The sequence below is a fragment of the Hypomesus transpacificus genome, unplaced genomic scaffold, assembly GCF_021917145.1.
Source record: "Hypomesus transpacificus isolate Combined female unplaced genomic scaffold, fHypTra1 scaffold_60, whole genome shotgun sequence".
Taxonomy (NCBI): domain Eukaryota; kingdom Metazoa; phylum Chordata; class Actinopteri; order Osmeriformes; family Osmeridae; genus Hypomesus; species Hypomesus transpacificus.
Window position 1 is genome coordinate 1,336,056 of NW_025814033.1, and position 21,538 is coordinate 1,357,593.

Genomic DNA, 21,538 nt, shown 5'->3' on the forward strand with positions numbered 1-21,538 from the left:
AAGTTGCCATGTATACAGCTAAACATTATTGACAACTTTGTGTAGGTTGCACAAGAAGTGACCCTATTTACGGTAACTACGTTCCCATAGAAAACTTCGTTAAAGAGCACACTGCACACCCCCACATTTACCTACTTTCAACTAACCAAAAGACCAAGGTGAAAGAGGAAACATGTTAAAGATACATCATAAAGGAAAAGTCTGCACACAGCAAAGGATCATTGTAGATGGTGCAAATATGTACACACAGATAATGTCTATGACTAAGGCCGAATCCCAATACTCTGTCTTACCCCTACCCCTTACCCCTAGCCCTTAGTTTACCCCTAGCCCTTGTGTCTCGAAACTGAGGGGTAAGGGCTACATAGCCCTATGAAATGAGACACCACTTGGTTAATAGTTACGTATATCGATGTCTCCAAAGCAAGTAGTATTATGCACTGTTATCAAACGTTTTTATTTTTTTATTTGCTGCTAATGGAGTTTAATTAAAACTGTAGACATGCATGGAGTCCATTCAAGGCTAATCAGAGAAATGAGGGACTGTTGTGAAAATCAGCAATGTAACGTTAGCGTAGCAAACTAGCGATAAAAAAAAAGGTTTCAATTAAGAACATGGTTGCAAATACATATGTACAGGACTGTGTAGAGCACAAAACAAGACAATCATACATTTTTTATCAATTATTTAAGCCGAAATATTACATTTATGGGACTCTGGATGATCTGTCCACCATTGTTGCAGGTAGCGCAGTATTCGAATACCATTTGGTTTCAAGTAGGGCTGCAACTAACGATTATTTTAGTAATCGAATAATCAGTCTATTCTTTTTTCGATTAATCGATTAATCTTATTAAAAAACTAAAACTAAAAAGCATTAATTTCCAACCCTGTATTCAAAAACAGAACTGAATTCACAGTGCAAAACATCTTCAGAATGTGCACAACCACACAGCACCACAGGCACACAATTTTGAAAAAGTTTTTAATATTAGCGTGGATTTAATGCTATTTTTAGAGATGAGCAATTTATATGAGTTTTGTTTGAAAAAAAAATGAAAATTGAAGGGTTGTGGAAGTAGGCCAGACTTTATTAGAATAATCTGGTGTATATGTACGATTTTTTTACACCATTTTGAAAACAGTTAAGCAAGGATTAAGCTATTTTCAAAGATGAGTGATTTTCTATCATTTATTTGAAACTTAATTGAAAAAGTAAAGGCTGTGGAAGTATACCAGACATTGTTAAGATGCTCTGGTGTCTGTCTGAGGTTTTACATTCATAAAATATAAAAAAGTCTAAATGTTTCCAAATGGTATGGGTAGTTTTCACCCAGTCCCTAGCGCGACCCTGCAAAAGAGCGTCTTACGAATGTGAGACGAATGTCGAATGTGAAATGCCCCCCCCCCCCCCCCCCCCCCCCCCTCCACGTATCTCTACCAGAAATGAATGACCATGAGACTCTTGCTTGCTAGAAATACACAATCCCTGATTTCCGGGAAAATCCCTGATTTTCCGTCAGGGAGCCGCTATTGAAATGCGGGAGACTCCCGGACCTTCCGTGAAGTATGTCTGCTAACTTCACCTCGGTCAATTAACACACCTTTTGGACGTATTTACTCGAAATGCTTCCACACCTTGGATGACTTAGGTCGTACTGATTTCTCCGCCATGTGTTTCAGAACAGCGTTACTCAACAAGGTCTATCCGAGGGTCTTTCCTCTACCTCCGCTTTGCTGCATACATCTCCGCGACTTATTGAGTGGTGTAATAATCACGCGACACAACGCATCGATAATGAAATTCGTCGCCAAAGCTTTTAATAATAGATTTTAATCGATTAGTTGTTGCAGCCCTACTTTCAAGTAAGCTCCCGCGCTCACTTGGTTTAAAGGGGTGTATACCCCTTCGTCTTAGCCTTAACCCTCGATCAAAAAGATTATTGGTACACCACTTACTCTCACGGGAACGTGCAAAACTAAGAGGTAGGGGGAGCCAGGTGGCTGAGTGGTTGGGTAATCGGGCAAGTAATCTGAAGGTCGCCAGTTTGATTCCCGGCAGAGCCAAAATGACAGTGTGTCCTAGGGCAAGGCACTTCACCATACTTGCCTCAGGGGAATGTCCCTGTACTTACTGTAAGTTGCTCTGGATAAGAGCGTCTGCTAAATGACTAAATGTAAATGTAAACAGAGTATTGGGATTCAACCTTAATCTCATGTTCTTGTTGAAAATAATTTTGTTAAGAAATGTGCTTCACTGAGTATATTCTAATTGGTGAATGATGTCAATGATATGTCTAAGTTGATGTTTGTCTAACATGCTTTAACGTTTATAAGGAGAGTTTATGTAGGGGTTTATGAGTGATCAGAAATTGGATACAAATATATATTTTCAGGTTTTTTTCTTTCAAGGATGGGAGGAAGAGGAAATTGTGTATGCATGTTTCAACCCTCTAATCACACCACCCTTCATATGAAGGCACAAGATAACACATGCTGAGATGCTCAACTCACTTGTCTTGTTGTGTTAGAACTTGGTGTAAGAACTTGGTTTGAAATAGAGAAAACGTATATATGATATTAAAGTTTAGCGTCTAAAGCGTCCACACATTCAGAACCATTAGAAAATCGAGTTCAAAACTAGCAAATGTTTTGCCACTATCATGGCTGATCACGTTTTGATAGGCAGAGCTGTCGAGATGTAAATGTCAAACAATCTGTCATAGCAACAGCAATGGCGCAAAAAAATCTGCTTTGTCAAGCCCTATAATATTATGTTTGAGCCGTCTGCTGAAATGCCACTCTCAAAGCGAGCACTATGAGTGTACAAATTAGAATGGCTTATGTTTCCCACGATCACAGAAAGAACCGGGCAGTCTGCAGAGTTCATATTCTGCATATGTCCTATTTATAATCCAACGGAGTGCAGAGCCCCTATTGACGTTGTTTGGATAAGCATCTCAACATCAAATTATAAGAAATAATGAAAAAAATATAGCTGCAAGCAACAATGAGGTGGCCAAGTAATCAAATGACCCATAAAACATTTTAGACATCCTCAGAACAGAGTTCCGAGACGCAGCAAGTTTGGAGTGAATCCATCAAAGATTTGCTGAGATACGACCCAACTTCCTGTCTGCTGGCTTAACGGCACATTTTGATTGGCTGTACCGAGCAAACGGTTTCTAAAATAAATAAAAACACGTGATAGCTTTTGTGAGGCTTGGTCTGAAGATAATCTCTGCCACATTTGGTGAAGATTGGGCACACTTTGTAGGAGTAGCAGAGAAAATGCAGTCATTCAAAATGGCGGACACATCAATTCGGCTGTTATCACAATTTATCATGTGTCAAACACGGGATGTCCCAAGATATCATGAGACAAAGAAATCACTGAATAAAGGCAAACAAATCAACAGTTATTGGCCAATTGGCCAGTTTTGGCTTCCTGCGGCCACGCAGGATCACATGACACCAAATAGTTTGGACATCCTCAGAAGAGGGTTCCGAGTCATCATACCAAGTTTGGTGTTGATTTCTCAAGGATTTACTGAGATATGACCCAACTTCCTGTTTGTTGTCTTTGCTGCCGAATTTGATTGGCTGTACCGGACAAACAGTTTTGGAAATCAAAAATCCTTAAAAAAAAAATTGTGAGGGTTGCTCTGACGATGATGTTTGCCAATTCTGGAAATATTTGAGAAAAATTGAAGGGGGAGAAGCGAAAAAAAGTTTTTCCTTAAAATTCAAAATGGTGGAAAATCTATAGAACCAGATTTTGACGTCATAGGGTATTGAACTCCTGTTGATCCAACGGTACCTCATTTTTTTAAATTGGTCATACCATTCAAAAGTTACATCCACATTGACCCGTTGGTGGCGCTAGAGTGCTCGAGTGGGAGACATGAAACTTGGTGAAAATAAAGAGGGGACTGTCCTTAAAGTGTGCCAAATTTCACAACTTTTTTATATACGGTTCTAGGTGCTGCCATAGACTCCAATGGGAGAAGACATCTAAAGATTTTGTTCATAACAGAAGTCATACATGCACAAAGGTTGAGCCAGTTGTCATAATTGTAGGCTTAATTCACCATACAGCGCCTGTACATGTGCAATGTGCTAGCAGTTTTGACATCAGTAATCACATTAATTTACGTCACAAAATTCACTGATCTATACTGAAAGTATATATGTACTAGTGGTGGGCCGTTATCGGCGTTAACGTGCTGGGTTAACGTGAGACTTATCGGGCGCAAAAAAAAAATCGCCGTTAATCTATTCTCAAAGTTGGGTTGGGAGCTGAGTCTATATACTACGCCAGCTATGATGACTTTCACCTTGATATTTTAGCGCGGATGTATACCTTGCCAAATTGCACTGTAGGGGGCGAGAACGAGTCTTTGAACCTGTGTGTATGAAATTGCCACATCAAACGTGACGTGCCAACATGGATGCAGCTATGAAGCCGCCGGGTTTGCTTCTGGGAACATTTATTTTTAAGAAGCTCCCCAATGGACACCTCGACAAGACTAAGGTTGTTTGCACCTTGTGCGATGCGGAATTAGTTTACTGTACGATTTCTTCCAGTCTTAAATACCACCTAAACGCAAAGCATCCCTTAGCTAATGCGGAAGCTGCCGGGCCAAGCACTGGTGTAGCGCAGGGGAAGAGTCGTCGTCAAACTATTATGTTTGAGTGCAACCGAGGCAAGCCCGTCAGCACAGCTCTATCAGCCAAGCTAACTAATCTCCTTGCTCACCTGGCTTGAGAAACCCGTTCTCAAAGACTTACTTTTAGTCATTACTTGGGTAGCACACACATTCTAAATGCCTTCGGCGGAATTCAAATGAGCCATTTTAATCTAGATTAATTCCAAGATTACAGTGAGATTAATCTAGATTTAAAAAAATATTTATGCCCACCACTAATATATACACTTCATATTGTCGATCTGTCCGCTAGCCAGCCCCTTTGAAAGCAACTGATTATCGGTTGTAAAAGCAAATTTGCTTCTAAATGACCATTTTTTTACGCTTTGTTTCATTTCATTGCACATGCCTTTGTTAATCGCATTAGTTCAATCTCAGTAGGCTTCTTAGGCAGATTTCACATCAGTAAACACATTCATTTATGTAACAAAATTCACTGATCTATACTGAAAGTATATCCACTGTATATTGTCATTCTGTTAGCTAGCTAGCCCCTTTGAAAGCAGCTGAATATTGGTTGTCAAAGCGAATTCAGTTCAAAATAACTAAACAGAATTTCCCTATTTTCCTTACTATGCCTAGTTTCATTTAATTTCGAATGCCTTTCTTAATCGCATAAGTTCAATCGCTGTAGCCTACTGCACTCTGTTGGATTGTAAAAAAGACACCTGCAAAATATTAACTTTGCAGAGTGCCCAGTTCTCGAGACTCGCTGCAGACCAGAGGACCAATCTGAGTGGAAATCTGAGCGCAAAAAAAAGCAAGCCAAACTGGTGTCAAATAATTCTTTCAATATTTGATGTCAAAAGGCTTATCCAAACAACGTCAATCGTGGCACTGCACTCTGTTAGGTTATAAAGAGGACAATTGCAGAATATGAACTTTGCAGAGTGCCCAATTGTTGAGTTTATCGTGGGAAACTAAACCCATTCTAATTTGTACAAACACACAGATTACTGGCATTATTAGAGAGATGCAGGGCTACAGTAGGCCCAAGGGCCAGGATCAAGGATCATGATTGAGAGAGGTTGATAGTATTAGAGAAGCTGACAAAGTTGAAAGCGCTTTTCCCTCCTTACTGCACGGATAGTTGGTCACATGAGTGCTTAGTCTTTAGACCAGGGATGTTGTTATTGTCAAGGATCGCTTCCAGTAAACTTGTTATATTAGCCAGTTTTCCAAAAATACATTTCAAGCTTATATACGTTTTTGAAGGCATATTTTCAATTTGCAGATGGTAATATTAGAATAGGGAATCCTGCTGAGATACTGCCAGTGGCAACATTGTTAGAATCATCTTGTTTCAAAGGCGGTTCTTTATTAATGAATGAATGCAGTTTGAGTATTGCTTAAACCCCGCCCGATTCAAACCCACTGTCAGGAAACTAAAATGACAATATTACAATTTTGGATTGACACTAATGTCTAATAATTTTAGAGGCTTACTATTATGTACATAAGACCCTAAATTACATGGAACGATTTTGTGGATTTGGGTTTCCTGTGGCTCTAAGCATTGTCTGAAATGAAAAGTGCCATATTTCAATGATGGTGCCAATCTTTCTCCAATAATATGTTAGTTAGCAGATCTAAGTGATCTGTTTCAGCTGGCCAAATGCATGGTTGAGAGGGACATTCATGAACAAATCACCATGAATGTTGAGACCATAAGTATATCTAGGTTTACTACATACGAGACGATATGTACATCAGCAAATTGTTTAAGGTTAGTGAGTTTGTTTATGCACCTTTATGGCTTTGTCCATGTCTCCTCCACAAAGTGACTGCACAGGGATTGTGAAGGGTCTCCAGGTTGGGTTCAGGTTGTTCTTTACTACCTTCATTAGAAGACCATCAAATCAATCAAATCAGACCATCAAATCATCCAAACTGTGAGCAAAGTCAGTTACTTTGATACAAATCTTCTTTAGCCTAGCTAAACAGATTGGCCAATCTCAGTTACACTAGCAATAGCGCAATATGATATTCTAGCTATAAGATGACAGGTAAACAGGGAATCTGAACAGACACCATTTATGTACAAGGGCAGGTTTTCTTGAAAATGGAATGGACTGCATTTATATATTGCTTTTATACCTTAGCAGCACACAAAGCACTTTACAATGTTTGCCTCTCATTCACCCATTCATACTCACACCGGTGGTGGTAAGCTACAACTGTAGCCACAGCTGCCCTGGGGCAGACTGACAAATAGTTCAAGTTTAATATAGGCCTATTGAGACCTTTGATAAGAAAGCCCCAAAACTGTGATACTGGGACAACACCTCTGTTCTATGTGCCAGCTGCCATCCAGTTTCTGTTTGCTTGAAGAACTCAAGGTATGGGTCAGATTTCCCAAAGAAATCCTGGAACAAAACAATCTGAGTTATTGTCCATTCCAACTGTCCAACATTCCAGACCCCATTATCGTCCACAGCAGTTTCTTCCGTTATTTTCTTAAAGAAGAAATGCAGCAGCAACAAAAGACAGTAACTCACCAATATGTATACACCTTATATTACAGAGATTTGAGTATGTAAACACTCTCAAACCGTATGTGTAGCATCTGCCTTGAGCAGCGTCAAACTTGAAATTTCTCCATTGAAAGTGGTTGGACGGACGATAATGGGGCCCCCTGGCTAACTACTCAAATGAAAAAAATAAACTTTCTAGGCATATCCCAATTGGATTTTAAAACCAGAATGTTATAAAATAGGTGTGTATCTATATCTAGTACAATGGTGTGACATAAAAAATTTTATTAGTATTATATCGTCATTTCTTTACATTTCTGACAAGCGTTGAGAGCTAGGTGGACGATAATGGGACCCCAGATATGCTTGTACCTTGTTGTCCAGTCTCCTGGCTTCCACCTCAAAATGTGCTACTCGGTTGTCTATTATTTCTTCAGCACTGATCTATATAAAGAAAATAAAAGCAAAGTCCCTTATTTACTCATAAACCAAGCATAAAATGAATGTACAAATGCATTGGTCATTTAGATTATTTTTTTAAATATAATTTGTAATCAACAATGCACTGTATCAGACAGACAAGACAGTGACTTTAAGGAATAGTTAAACTGACTGTAATAGTTCCTTTTCCTGCAGTTCTTTTGTTCTTCATCACAAGTGGTCGTCTCAGTTTCCTGTTTGACACAACCTGAACAGGGTAGAGAAGAAAAACACAACGTCAGTGGAAAAATACACAGACGTTAAAGAGGAAAATTATTTGGAACCAGATCAGTACCTGCCCCAAGGTGCACTCAAGTTCTCCAAGGAAATCATCATCGCTTAGATCGATCGTTTGATTATCAATGTCATAGATTCCAAACTTCAATTTCTGCACTTGTTCAAAGTAGTAGTCAATCACAAACTTCTTTGCAAACTTCGGCGCGAGGCAGTTCTGTATTTTCTCTGTGCGCCCAACCTGCATTGGCATATATGTGTATTGATTAGTGTCTATTAAGTAGCAGACATATGTATTTCAAAAAACATATTTTGCATATTATAAAAGTGTCCACAAGTTAAATACAAAGACATGAATTTGCATTTTTAACCCTCTTGCTGAAAGCAGACTTAACACGCTATTATCCACTGCGACATTGACAAAAACAAATTCAATCCATACCTTTTTTAAGGCTTGACGCTAACCACATTAGCCTTTCTTTTCTGTGTTTTGGTTGTAGGTAAGACTTATATGCTTTTTCATGAGCCACACCTTAAATAATTGTGACAGTTGACTGACACCGATTTTGGCCAGTTATAACCAGGAAACTTATCATTTTACCTAAGGTCCTTTCCAGATCTTCAGTGGTCTCTGTCCAGCCCCATACTGCCACTCACTCACAGTCCAAAACGGCACATTACATTGAGTGACCTCCATGTACTATCATTGAAGATCCTAATTCCGCTATCTTGGTACCAAGTGTTGTGTTGGGATATTATTTCGAAAATTAAAAGGTAGTTTCCAAGTTATTGTACAGCCATGGCCAGTAGTGGCAGTGTACATTTGTGTTTTTCGAAGTTTGCTGAATTTGTAGATCATCTTTTCATGTTTCAATGGTACACTGGAAAACAGTACGCATTTCATACGTTTTAAAAACTTTTAATGGCAAAAACAATCATTATAGGCAGAGTCCCTCCGTTTATAGCATTCAGTTTGCACTTTTTATACAATCAGAATGATGGTGATTTCACCTGACTACAACTCGTGTGGTCAGGTGAACTACATGTGCTGATGATATGATTAGTGAAATGATGCTACCTGATCATTTTGTCCAAGGGCATTTTGTGATAATGAAGCTTTTATTTAAAATGCATCTGATAACTCTTCACAATAATACAGAAACAATGTGAGTCAACACAAAAACTAAAGCAGCAAACTGTGAAACACAAATGTCACTGCCAATACATTTGACCATGACTGTAATTGGAAAATGTTTATCTTAAATGCCTACATTTTAATGCAACCTTCAGATTGTACTAAATATATTTTATGAAAAGAGAGCTGTAATGTACTCATAACCAGTCTGTCAAATAGTTTCTGGGACATTCCAATAAGAAAGACAATATTAACCTATACAAGTTCTATTTGGTTCTGATTTGAGGTTGTGTTAAGCCTTTAAGGTTGGTAAGGATGATGTATGTATAAACTACTGACCTCATACCACTGGGACTCAGAGATGTTCATTAGAAGTACACACAGAGGGTCAGACTTTGAGGTGACATCGCGGTCCAGCAGATTCTCACAAGATACAGTCAGCTCCACCTTTGTCACACACTGGGCTGCCATGTCATCTAGAAAAAGCAGGCGTGTATTTGAAATCAGTACACCAAGATAACATTCTTGGCGAATATACAGGAAGATACACAGGAAGAGGCAAGTGTACACACAAGTTCTGTCCCAAATTGTATACTTCTGTAAACTGCGTTTACAATGTATTGCAATACAGCTGTTTGGTAAACACTTCTTTGTCATATTATTGCACCATAAACTAACACAGATTGATTCATATATGTTTGTTATTATACTGTGGTTCCCTTGACTATACACATTTTCACAGGTCAGAATAAGGAGAAAAACATGCTGGCTGGTTTAATGTGAAATGCAACATGATGTAGTAGGCCTATTACAAAGAAGTGGCAGTGACAAAAAATTGTGTTTCGCAAAGTTTGCTGAATTTGTAGATAATTGTTTCACGTTTCTATGGTTCACTAGAAAATAATAAGCATTTCATAAGTTTTAAAAACTTAAAATGGCGAAAACAATCAAAATAGGCAAAGAGTCCCTCATTTAATAGCAATCAGTCTGCTCTTATAATTCAATCCGAAAAATAGTGATTTCACCTGACTAGTACTGGTTCATACTTTCCCAAATGCTGATGATATGATTAGTGAAATTATGTTAGCTGATCATTTTGGCCTGGGGCTTTTAGTGATTTTTATATTTTCTTTTAGTGATTTAGCAGACGCTCTTATCCAGAGCGAGGCAAGTAGGGTGAAGTGCCTTAATGTGATAAAGAAGCTTTTATTGGGTGTGCTCAAGCCTTAGGCGAGAAGGCCAACGGTGGCAAACTTGATAGCCACAGTCACTAACGTTACTAACGTTACTAATGCAGGGCTCAACATCATTTTTTTGGGGCACTGGCCCCACTGGGCCAGTGGGTTTGAAACTTACTGGCCCCAAGACAATTTTTACCGCCCCCCCCTCCAAAAGTAGTCATTTATCATTGTTACAACAAAACCAAAGTTATGTTATTCTGTTAATATGTTTAACCATTTATTAAACACATCCTGGATATAAAAATAACAACAATGAAATCACATTTCTAGTGATAAAAAATAAAAAGGTAATAGTCAGCAAAACAATTGACTTTTAACCTCAAACATGACGTGCTCTCTTCCCTGCTGACAGTCATCTCTGCACAACTCTGTCTGACAGAAACTGAAACCTGTGGTCCGTCAATGCTAATATATAAAAACTTCCATAGAATTTCATCAGTATGATACTAGTAAGTAGGGCTGGGCAATATGGGAAAAAGATTCTCGATATAGATATTTTAATTTACATTCAATAACAATAATTAAACGATAGACCACAGATCTGTAGTAGTAGCCAAATAAGTCTCCTCCTTAACTTTTTTCCCACACTCGGCATAAGGTTTAGGCAGAGCGGTGTGAGAGAAATGTTTGCGGCCAGGGAGCACGTACCTGGGGTCAAGTAACTTAAGCTTTTTAAAACCTTGCTTTTTATCAATAGCCTACTTATCAATACCTTTGCACAAACTCACACTTTCTGCATGTTCCAACGAGTGATTTTGCTTCAGGTGGTAAAAAAGGTTTCTTATATATTAGTATTATAATTGGACCAAAACGCTGTTCTTATATGTCCAGAGACGTAATAAATCCGCAAAACCGTTTGCGGACCTAGGTCCGTAAATCGCAAACGATTTACGGACCTAGCAAGCGGTTGCCTTGGAGATGTTGACAACATAGCGTCTGCTCCAGATTCGTCGTGTTTGATTTGGGATTATGGCAACTTCATTTAACTGTCCTCTGAAAAAACATATCAGGCACATATCTGTATCTGGCTGTATCACCAAAATGAGTCTAATTTTTTATTAACGTGTGGTTTAAATGGATGTATGAAATCTTGCCTTTGCTTTGCCTCATATCGAACCCAGATATATAGACGGCACAGAGACCTAGTGTTAAGTGCCAGTCCATCTGACTCTGAATGCTTCATGGATTATACTGAAGAGGATGGTACAGATGATCCTGCTGGACATGTTGTTCATGAGCTGCCTAAACACAACAATGTTTCACAATCTGTGAGCCACAAAACCGAAGACCTTGTGAGCGGCCTTACACATAATATCTGCCTCTTTATTCTTAAAGTTAGAGAGAGGCACTGTGTTCCCGCTGTTGACCATGCAAGCATAGTAGACGATCTCCGGACAATTTCTGACTCATTTTTGTCTCACTATAGTGAAGCAATAAGGTTTCATCTCCAGAAGATCAACATTAGGGTTGACGATGATGATGATTTGAGTGAACTTTTAAGTCAAACAAAGGTTTTTGAGGAATGTGTTAGAGCCATAAATACTGAGTGGACACTGGGACAATATTGCTGTCATGAACTCGGGATGGTGAAGCCAATTGAGATCCATTTTAAAAGTGAAGATCAAACTAGCAGGGCCACATTTCAATACATCCCACTTCTTAACATTTTACAGAGAGTTGCTGAAAATGAGGCAGGGCAGTGTTAAACAGAGATGTTAACCCTAGCAAAGATGACGTACTTCGAGACTTCACTGATGGTGATATCTGCAAGAGTAACCCTTTGCTTTGTAAAAAAAACACGCTACAATTTAAATTTTTCGTGGATGAGTTTGAGGTGGTAAATCCCCTGGGGTCAAAGAAGGGAAAACACAAACTGACAGCCGTGTATTTCAAAATTGGAAACCTGGATAGCAAGTTTTTATCAGAGCTACAAAACACATACCTCTCTACTCTTGTTCAACACAAGTTTATTCAAACAGGGTTTACGGATTATGATGAGGTTTTTCAACCTCTACTGTCTGATGTTGAGATTCTGGAAACACGGGGAGTGTCTTTGAAGTGTGGTGGAGAGGAAAGGATCTTTCGTGGTACCATAGCTACAGTCTCAGCAGACAACTTGTCAGCACATGCAGTTGCTGGACTGACTAAAACATTCAGCTCAGGGAGAATCTGTCGTTTCTGTAATGCCACCAAGCAGGACATTTCCAAGAAATTTACTGAAGATAAATACATTATGCAAAACTCTGCAAATTACAGCTACCAATTAGATGCAGTGGAAGAAAGTCCAGAGAATGCTGTCATTTACGGAATCAGGAATGAATGCTGCTTCTCCAAGTTGAAGTTTGTTCCTTCTCCTATTGTTTATTTTATTCCACCAGATATAATGCACGATTTCCACGAAGGCATTATCCCAGCCATTCTTATTTAAGTCTTAAAACAGCTGGTGAAGGAGAAACAAATAAAATTGGCCCAGCTCAACAACGAGCTACAACATTTCCACTATGGAGTGAACGACCGAGAGACAAAACCCCCACCCATACCTGAGCATGCACTGAGACCCAGTGGACATCTTCCAGGCACTGCCACAGAGAATTGGAACCTCTTCAGGTTACTGCCACAAATGATTGGGAACCAGATTCATGGATGTGGTGCATGGGATGTGTATCTATTGCTAAGAGAGATTGGTGACATCATCATGGCCCCCACTGTTAGAAAATGCTGGTTACCATACTTGGAGGAGAGGATCACAGTTTTCCCTGCACTTGTTGAAGAAGTATTTCCAGGGAAACATACTCCTAAAATGCACTTCTTGATACACTACCCTAGACTTCTGATGGCATATGGACCACTGATCCATGTATCTTGCTTACGGTTTGAAGCCAAGCATCAATATTTCAAAACTATAGCACGGGCAAGTGGCAACTTTAAGAATATTGCCAAAACACTTGCCAGGAGACATCAGATGCGACAGTATTGGGAACAGGCAAACAGTAGCTGCTTAGGAAAAAAGTTCATGCTCACTGCTGATACCCCTTCCAGGGTCCTTCGCCAGAGCTCTGCAGTGTAAACTTGGGGAAAATGTAACACTTGACCATGTCATTAAAACCAAGTCCATTACTGTGGATAATGTGGCATACAAGATGAGCAGCTGTCTTGTTATTGAAACTGTACATGCAGAGGATATTCCAGTGTTTATGTATCTCATGTTATGACTTTACTTGAGGAGGCACATTACTATTAACAAATGATTAAGTACCGCCTCAATCCATGGATGCCGCCATTGTGGTAATTAACACATGAATTAAAGTATTACCATTAGTTTACCCTGTTAACTCAGGGTTTTAGTTCACACAGTTAACTAACAGTCATAGTTTGCACGATTAACTAAAGTAGTTAACTCACCAATCAGTTAATGTGTTAATGTCAATAGGAATTGATACATGATTCCAGATTTTATTAATAGTAAATCATATGTGACTCCCTATTACCAAATGATGTGTTCATGATCAGTGCATCATTAAGTACTTTCTGAGTTATGTATTAACTGATGATGATTCATGCATGAATTAATGCTAATTAATGCAACCTTATTGTAAAGTGTTACCGGTATATTTTACTCATAAATATAATGTGCATTCCACAGAAACTTGATGCATCTAGTTGTTAAGTCATATTTTAACAGACAAATAAGATGAATCATACATAATGTTTCAGCTCTCCTCCTCAGGAAGCAGCTCAGGAAGCAACTTCATCAGCATGGCCTAATTGTTTTCAGCTACCTGAGTTTCCAACTGTCCTAAAACGCAAACTCATGGAGGAGAGTTTGGACTTTCATACCCCTGCCTACAGATCAAAGTGGAATCCCAGATCATACAAGTCATATTTGACACAATTTGTATGTACACATGGTAAGTTTAGTCTTAGAAAAATTGAGAACTAAACAAAACTGCATATTTAAGGTCAATGTATATCAAAAGCATGTCCAAGCCCTGGACACACATTGCTTTTAACTTTGATCATGATCAAGTATCCAAATAAGAACAGTTTAGCAAAACATTTACAAAGCAACACTGTGACATGATTAATCATTCATTTAAATGATAAGCTCTGTGTTTCTTTTCAAAGCTACCCAACAAGTAGGCAGTGCCACAATGTTTGTGCTACTCTTGTATCTAAACTACCTTTCCTCTGGCTTCTTTCCTTCGCACAGGACAAGGATATCTAAGTAAAATGTGTAAAGGGTATAATAATAGTGTATAGAATCTGTAAGACCAAAGCCATTTGCGGTGAACATCCTTTTATTCTCCTTGTACTACCTTTCATAGGAGTCATGGTTGGGAATGCTTAAAAATAAGTTTAAAAAGGAGCAAATCCCACTTGTCAGTCCTGAGGTAGAGTATCATAGAGAAAAGCATGGCAAAAGGAGGCTGTCGGTGTCTTCAGCAGAATGGAAAGCACAGGCACAACCAGCTAAGAAAGCCATGGTGAGTGTTGATTATTTCTCAAGCAAGTCAGTGGCTTATTCTCTTAACAAGTGGAAAAAATAAAGCATCCTAACTTGTGATGAAGTTAAATGTGTAGTTCACAAGCAGTAGCTCACAGGATGACATTGTTACTGTTGTCCATCCTAACCCTTACAGTTTACTTCATCTGATTTTCTTTCTCATCCACAGATGTCTGCAGGCAAGGAAGCTGTAATTCAAGGCCACACCTCTGCAACCTCTGGCAAGGATGGAGATGCTCTTGGCCATGATGCTATCTCCTTCAACTCCAATGTAAAGTTTCAAATTATGTAGAATATTTTGTTTTTAAACTAATTCTACCTTTTCCTCTATATTAAATTTCTCATATACATTTTACAGGGAACTGAAGACAGCTATAGTATTGAGAAGCATGTTGCGAGAATGAAAGAGTGCAAAAAAGCCCATCCAAACATGGACATCCTGAAGGAGGAAATGAAGAGGACCTTTGCTGAGAGAGTCCGCTTCATTCAAAGCCACTCCACCAGTGACATTCTTCAGGAGTTCCCAGCTTTACAGCATATCAGCATTGTGAGTTCAAACACTGCATGGAGTTAATGTACAACTTAATGTAGTTAATTTACAATTTGTAATAAGATTTCTCTTCCAAACACATTTTTTATGTTTACTCTTTTAGATTTTCGCTGAAATTGAGCACATCTATAGTCGATGTGGTTGCTGGAAGGCTTTGGGAAAGCAGCAGAAAAAATTGTTGCAGAGGTCAAATGGAGGAGCCTGGGCAAGGAGATTCGACTGCAGTATCAGATAGCTCTCAGTTAGGAGTGTGAGGAGACACACAAAGGTATTTAGAACGTTATTTGATGTTCTTCAAATACATATGCCATAATTGCTATAAAAACTGATCAAGTTGTGTTTTTTCCTTTTAGGACACACCATATGTGCTGCAATACTCTTGCTCCCCTACCTGTTCCATGAAAATCCAGCCAGGCTCTATGTAATTAACAAGGTAAGAGCATCACCAGTCATTCATAGTCATTCATAGGTAGGGCTCTTGTATGCCTGTCGTGTTTTGTTTGTGTTAATGCCTGGTGGATTTTGTGGGATTTTCTTTTGCTTAAAAGTCTTGCGAATACATTAGTTCTCATAGTATAAGAGATGTATTTTTTATTGCATTTAATTGGGTGAATAATATAATTTATGTTCAGGTAACTTTCCAATCAGATGCACTGATAGTGAGGACTGACTAATTCTTTTATTCAGTTCAATAAAACGGAGAGTGCTTGAAAACCACATTGTAAATGTCATGTATTCATGTAAGATACTTTATTTGTTGTGGGCTTTTCATAGATGGCAAAAGCTCCTACCCCTGTGCTACTCGTGAGTGGGAACCCCTTCTTCACATGGATGGAAAGGAGATTGCCAAGGTAGAGGACATCTCAATGGGAGTTGGTGCCCTACTGGGGATCTATTTCATCCTTCAAATTAAATGGGCAGATAATGTAAAGAAGATTAATTTGTATGCAGTGCAAGGTTGGTGTCAAATCAAATGATAAAGTACCAATAGGGGTCATTCAAATGGCAAATGTCTTGCTTTAAATATGTAATAAATAGTAATTGGAGGCCAAGCCGCTAAGCGGCGAAGCCACCTAGAGGGTTTCTACTTATTAGTGTTTCTACGTATTCTTATTATTAGGGTTCCTCCGGTAGGAGGGAACCTATTGTTTTTGTTAGTATTCCTATTATTATTATATTTCTCCGCTAAATGGCCCAACAGCTCAAAAAGTCCTGGACCCGATTTTTTCCAATTTGGCCCAATGATACAACAGGTCACCCATTACTCCCAGACGGCTAGTGACCCATGTGCGCCCATAGGTGGCGCTATAAAACACGCCCAAAGTCTACGTGATTTCCTCAGCACCCCGTTACTCCAAAATGCCTGAAAATTGGTATATGTGCCTTATTTCTCATGGGGAACAAAAAAGCCTCAAGGACCCATAAGGTCCGCCATGATAGATTTTGCTGTACTGTCCAAATTTGGTACAACCTTGAAATTTGTTCCAGATGTGTATAATACATGCAAAATATACAAAATGGCTGAAAGAAGTGTATTTATGTAAATGTCCACATTGCCTCAATATCTTTGTGTTAATAAATCAAATATAATTTTGACTGATTCTTTTTCAAACCTAATAGGGTTCAAGCAACATCCCTCTGAAGTACCATAAACAATTTCACCTTAGTATGTCAATATATGATTGAATTCAAGTGAATTGCTCCACAGCGCGCGCACTCCAAATTCTCACAGACTCATTCTGCCCCTTGACACTAGGGTAACCACCTGTCCCGCTTTGCGTTGTGTCGCACATCATTTGCACCCCTTGTCCCGCACGTCGCATATTGAAAATGCTGTGCGATACGATACAGCGCAAAGACAGGTGGTCAACCTACGTGACACATGCGCGAGCTAGGCGAGACGCACACACATCCTTTCTGGAAATGGTGTGCTAACCAAGCACACCCTTGGTCTTTAGCTCCTGTTTCATTTCGCTTCCAATCGCAGCTCGCCGTTACGACTATAAATTCTTTTTCGGTGGCCATTGTTGTTTTCAACTCAAATCGCCTGGTAACCGTGTTGGAGGCAGCCACGTTCGGTAAGTCCTATTTTTACACATTTTAAGCTAGAATCAATGATTGGGTTCGTGAAAGTACACTACTCTTGAATTATAGTGAAGGTTTGAGCACTTTGAGACCTTTAGATCGTGAGTTTGAAGTGACGGAAAACCAAACTCGAAAAGTAGCTAGCTTTTCCCTCTGTGTAATTAGTGAATCATGTAGCTAGCATCTCGGCAAATTCATCAAAAAGGTAGATGAGGGCAGCTTTTAGGAGAACAAGCGATTCCCCACAGACCTGTCGGCTCAGAATTTTGATTTGGCTTGTGAGAGTCTTTGTAATAAGCCTATGCGCCAGGGAGACCGCATAGGCTTAGGCGGCAGCCATGTTTTGGTCGAGTCATGTTCATAAGTTCACAATTTTACAGTTCGGTCAACACCAAAAATGTCGAGGAGGGCAGCCTTCAGGAGATGTGGGAATTGTGCTTTTAGCCAGATGCTCCGATTATTTTTGTGATTTGTGGAAAACTTGCAAGTGGAGTGAGACTGCGTCCCGGGGTACATTGTTTTGACTTAGCCTCAGTGACAGACTCGGCTCGCTCACTCACTGGCAGTGTGTAAACTATATTGTAGTTCACTCAATTTTACTCCTAAAACGTCAGGGAGGGCTGCTTTTTGTAGACAAGAGTCTACTGAAGATAGCCAGTACATAGGATCTTTCAAAACAAGCCTATTATATTTGTCATTTTCCTGAGAAAGCGACCTACGTTAGCCAGGCTAGTTTTACTCGGTCAGCGTATTTAAAGGTCTCTGACAGTCAGAATCACTGTTTACAGGCAAAGGTCGAGTTGGTCTTTGGTCAGATGTGTATATTGACTAGTTTAGAGCTAAACACTCTTGCTAGAGCCTGTGTTTTGAGTGACTTTGCATGGGTTTCCAAAACATTTGGATTCAAGTTTAAGTATTGCCACTGCATTTCACAGTCAAAACTGAAGTCTGTGTCAAGTGTAGATGGGAAAAGCTTTATTTTTCACCACTGACATGGACCCTTTTTTCACTTTTACAGGTCATGCAGGGGCCTGCTCAACAGAGTGCAACAGAGCATAATGAGAGCAACAAGAGAGGATGCTGAGTGTAACAGAGGATGCAACAGAGGATGCTGGAGCAACACAGACCCCTTGCTGGACTACCCCTCTCTACCTGGACAGCTTCTCTTCAGCCTGCCCCCAAGACAGCTTCATCCAGCTGGCCTGCCCTACCTGCCTGCCCCTGCCTTGATATCTCAGAAGATCACAGAATTACAGCTGTTTAAACTTCAGCCAAATATTATTAAGCTTGCCACAGAACAAATAGCTTACTTTTCTATACAGTAACTGACCACAATGGTTCTCAACACTGAGAAAGGCTCAGTAGGCTAAGACAGTGTACTGCAAGGAGCAAGGTCACAGGTTCAAATCCAGCCGCAGTCTTTTGGCCAGTCATAATTTTGATTATCTGTTTAGTTTTTAGATATATATTTATTGAATGAAGGGTACATTGGGGTTGTACAGAATAAGATTACAAAGGTATTCTTCACATTTTCTGAGATTTTACAACAACATAAACAACAAAAGCCAACAATCCCCAACCTCCCATCAGTCCCCCACCCACCCTACACCCTCAGGGAAATAAAAATAATTAAATAAAACACAAACAGAAGAATAAATACCTATACCTTTTTAAATAATACAAAATAAATAAATAAAAGCCAGCATACGGGGGTAGATTGAATCTTGACAGATAACATTATGCACAAGACTAGTTCAGGAGAAAGAAAAGAAAAGTTTTGAACTCAAGTGCTAGAAGTTGCTCATTGGGCCTGTTTTTCCTCGCTGGTGGCTGCCCATTTGTCAAGCAGAGGTTGCCATGTTTTTCGGAAGTGTCTATCTTTGTTGGAAATCGTATAGCGGAGTCTTTCCATATGCAATATATTGCCCAACTCCCTAAGCCACTGTTGGAATAGGGGGCCAGCGTCTGACTTCCACTGTTGCAAGATGAGGCGCCTGGCCAACAGAGTACAGAGGGAAATGGCTTGCCCTTCATAGCTTGTAATGTTGGGATCACACACCACTGAACCAAAGATGGCGAGGAGTGGGTCTGGTGTAATAGGGTTTACGGAAGGCCTTTGAAATGTAGTCAAATATAAGAGACCAGAAGGAAGTTAGCTTAGAACAAGCCCAAAACTGATGTGTAAGAGTACCAGTTTGTTGATTACATTTATCGCATAAAGGAGAAATGTTGGGGTATATGTCACGGAGCCTGGCTTTCGAGAAATGGAGTCTGTGAACTACCTTAAATTGAATTCTAAAACTGGTTGTTCCCATCCTTGATTGTGATTGGCTATATCGCATTGCATGCCGTTGTAAAATCCAGCATTACCTCACAGGTTGTCCTCATAACATTCTTTAACATTCCATAGTCCGTGGTTTACGCTGATTTTAGAACAGGTAGGGGGGTCCCCTTACCTGTTCTAAAATCAGCGTAAACCACGGCCTCTTGGGGCTTATTGCTTAATTAGAGAATGCCTAGAGTTGATAGAGCTGCTGTGAATTCTATCCATAATTCCCTCCCAAACTGTTGAAATTTCAATGTTAAGTTCCTGCTCCCAATAGTTTTTCAACTTTTCAGTGGGCACCACTTCATGGGCCCTTAGCATTTCATATAAAAAGGAAACTGTGCCTCTGCTACCTGGTGGAAGGTGACGAAGACTGTCCAGTGTGTTGTGTTTGGGCATGTGCTCGTAGTGTGGTATATGGGTCTTGATGTAATCCCTAATCTGGAGGAACCTGAAGAAGTGTGCAGAAGGTAGATCGTGTGTCTGTTGTAGGTGTTGAAATGACATTAGGTTACCTTCAGAGTACAGATCCCTTACAAAGACAATATTTTTGGCTTTCCATCTGGAAAAGGCTGGATCCATCAAAGCAGGTGTGAAAGCATGGCTGTGACAAATTGGACTGTCTATGTAGACTTTGGGTAAATCAAGAAAAGATTGAATTTGTTTCCAGATTCTTAAGGAGTGAAGGATAACAGGGTTGTTTATATAGGGAGGTGCTTTAGTTTTCGCCGGGTTATTAAGAAGTGCTGGGAGGGAGGTGGCACCAGATGAGGATATCTCTATCTGAAGCCATGAGGGAACGCCCCCTTGACTACTGATTGTTGGCATACCATTTTGCCAGTATAGTAGCGCATTCAGATTAGCGCCCCAATAGTATAGCTTAAAGTTTGGCAACCCAAAACCACCTTCTGCCCTACACTTCCCCAGGTGTTTTTTGGATATTCTGGCTTTTTTATTGTTCCATATAAAGGCAGATACGATAGTGTCCAGCTTTTTTAAATAATAGAGGGGGATGAAGACAGGGATATTCTGGAAGATGTATACAAATCTAGGGAGGACAACCATTTTTATGGCGTTAATATGACCCACCATAGAAATGGGCAGTGTTCCAAAATGGGATATTCTGATTTAACTGTTGTATTTTAGAATCCCAGTTGCTGCTGAGGAGTTTCCCATGCTCCCTTGTTGCAATGATACCCAAAGTTCTGAATTGGTCCCTTGTCACTTTAAAAGGAGTGATGCGTAGAAAGTTTAGGTCTACTTTGTCTGATAAGGGGAACAGTTCACTTTTTCCCCAGTTGATTTTATAGCCAGAAAAGGTGCTAAAAGTATCAATTAGCTGTAATAAAGGTGGAATGGATGATTTGGGGTGTGACGTAAATAGTGTGATGTCGTCTGCAAATAGGGATATCTTATTCTCTATATTGTGAATCTTAATTGGAGCAATGTCCCTGTATAACCTAATTTGACTAGCTAGAGCCTCAATGGCTAGATTAAATAGATAGGGTGAACAAGAGCACCCCTGACACACACCCCTATGGAGATGGAATGGTTGTGAGATGTCACCGTTAGTGAGTATTGAAGCTTTAGGTTGAGCATAGATGATCTCAATCCATTTAATAAACTCTAGGCCAAAGCCAAAGTATATCAGGGCAGTCAACATGTACCTCCATTCAATGTAATCAAAAGCCTTCTCGGCATCCAATGCGATAACCACAGATTCATCTTTTTGTTTCTGGTAAATTATGTTGAAAAGACGACGTAGGTTGAAATATATATGTCTACCCGGGAAAAAGCCA

At 39.6% G+C, this 21,538-nt stretch overlaps 1 protein-coding gene across 6 annotated transcripts in view; it reads right to left on the bottom strand.

The window, feature by feature from the left end:
- The window catches only part of cpne3 (copine III), a 111,282-nt gene that overhangs the window by 16,526 nt on the left and 73,218 nt on the right, over nucleotides 1–21,538 (bottom strand). For all 6 annotated transcript variants that reach the window (XM_047017418.1, XM_047017414.1, XM_047017415.1 and 3 more), the window contains 6 exons: nucleotides 9,373–9,509; nucleotides 7,960–8,139; nucleotides 7,798–7,872; nucleotides 7,557–7,628; nucleotides 6,996–7,076; nucleotides 6,459–6,548 (listed from right to left, as the gene is read on the bottom strand). In XM_047017418.1, the coding sequence (XP_046873374.1) occupies nucleotides 6,459–6,548; nucleotides 6,996–7,076; nucleotides 7,557–7,628; nucleotides 7,798–7,872; nucleotides 7,960–8,139; nucleotides 9,373–9,509 (635 nt within the window). The remainder of the gene's footprint in view (nucleotides 1–6,458; nucleotides 6,549–6,995; nucleotides 7,077–7,556; nucleotides 7,629–7,797; nucleotides 7,873–7,959; nucleotides 8,140–9,372; nucleotides 9,510–21,538) is intronic.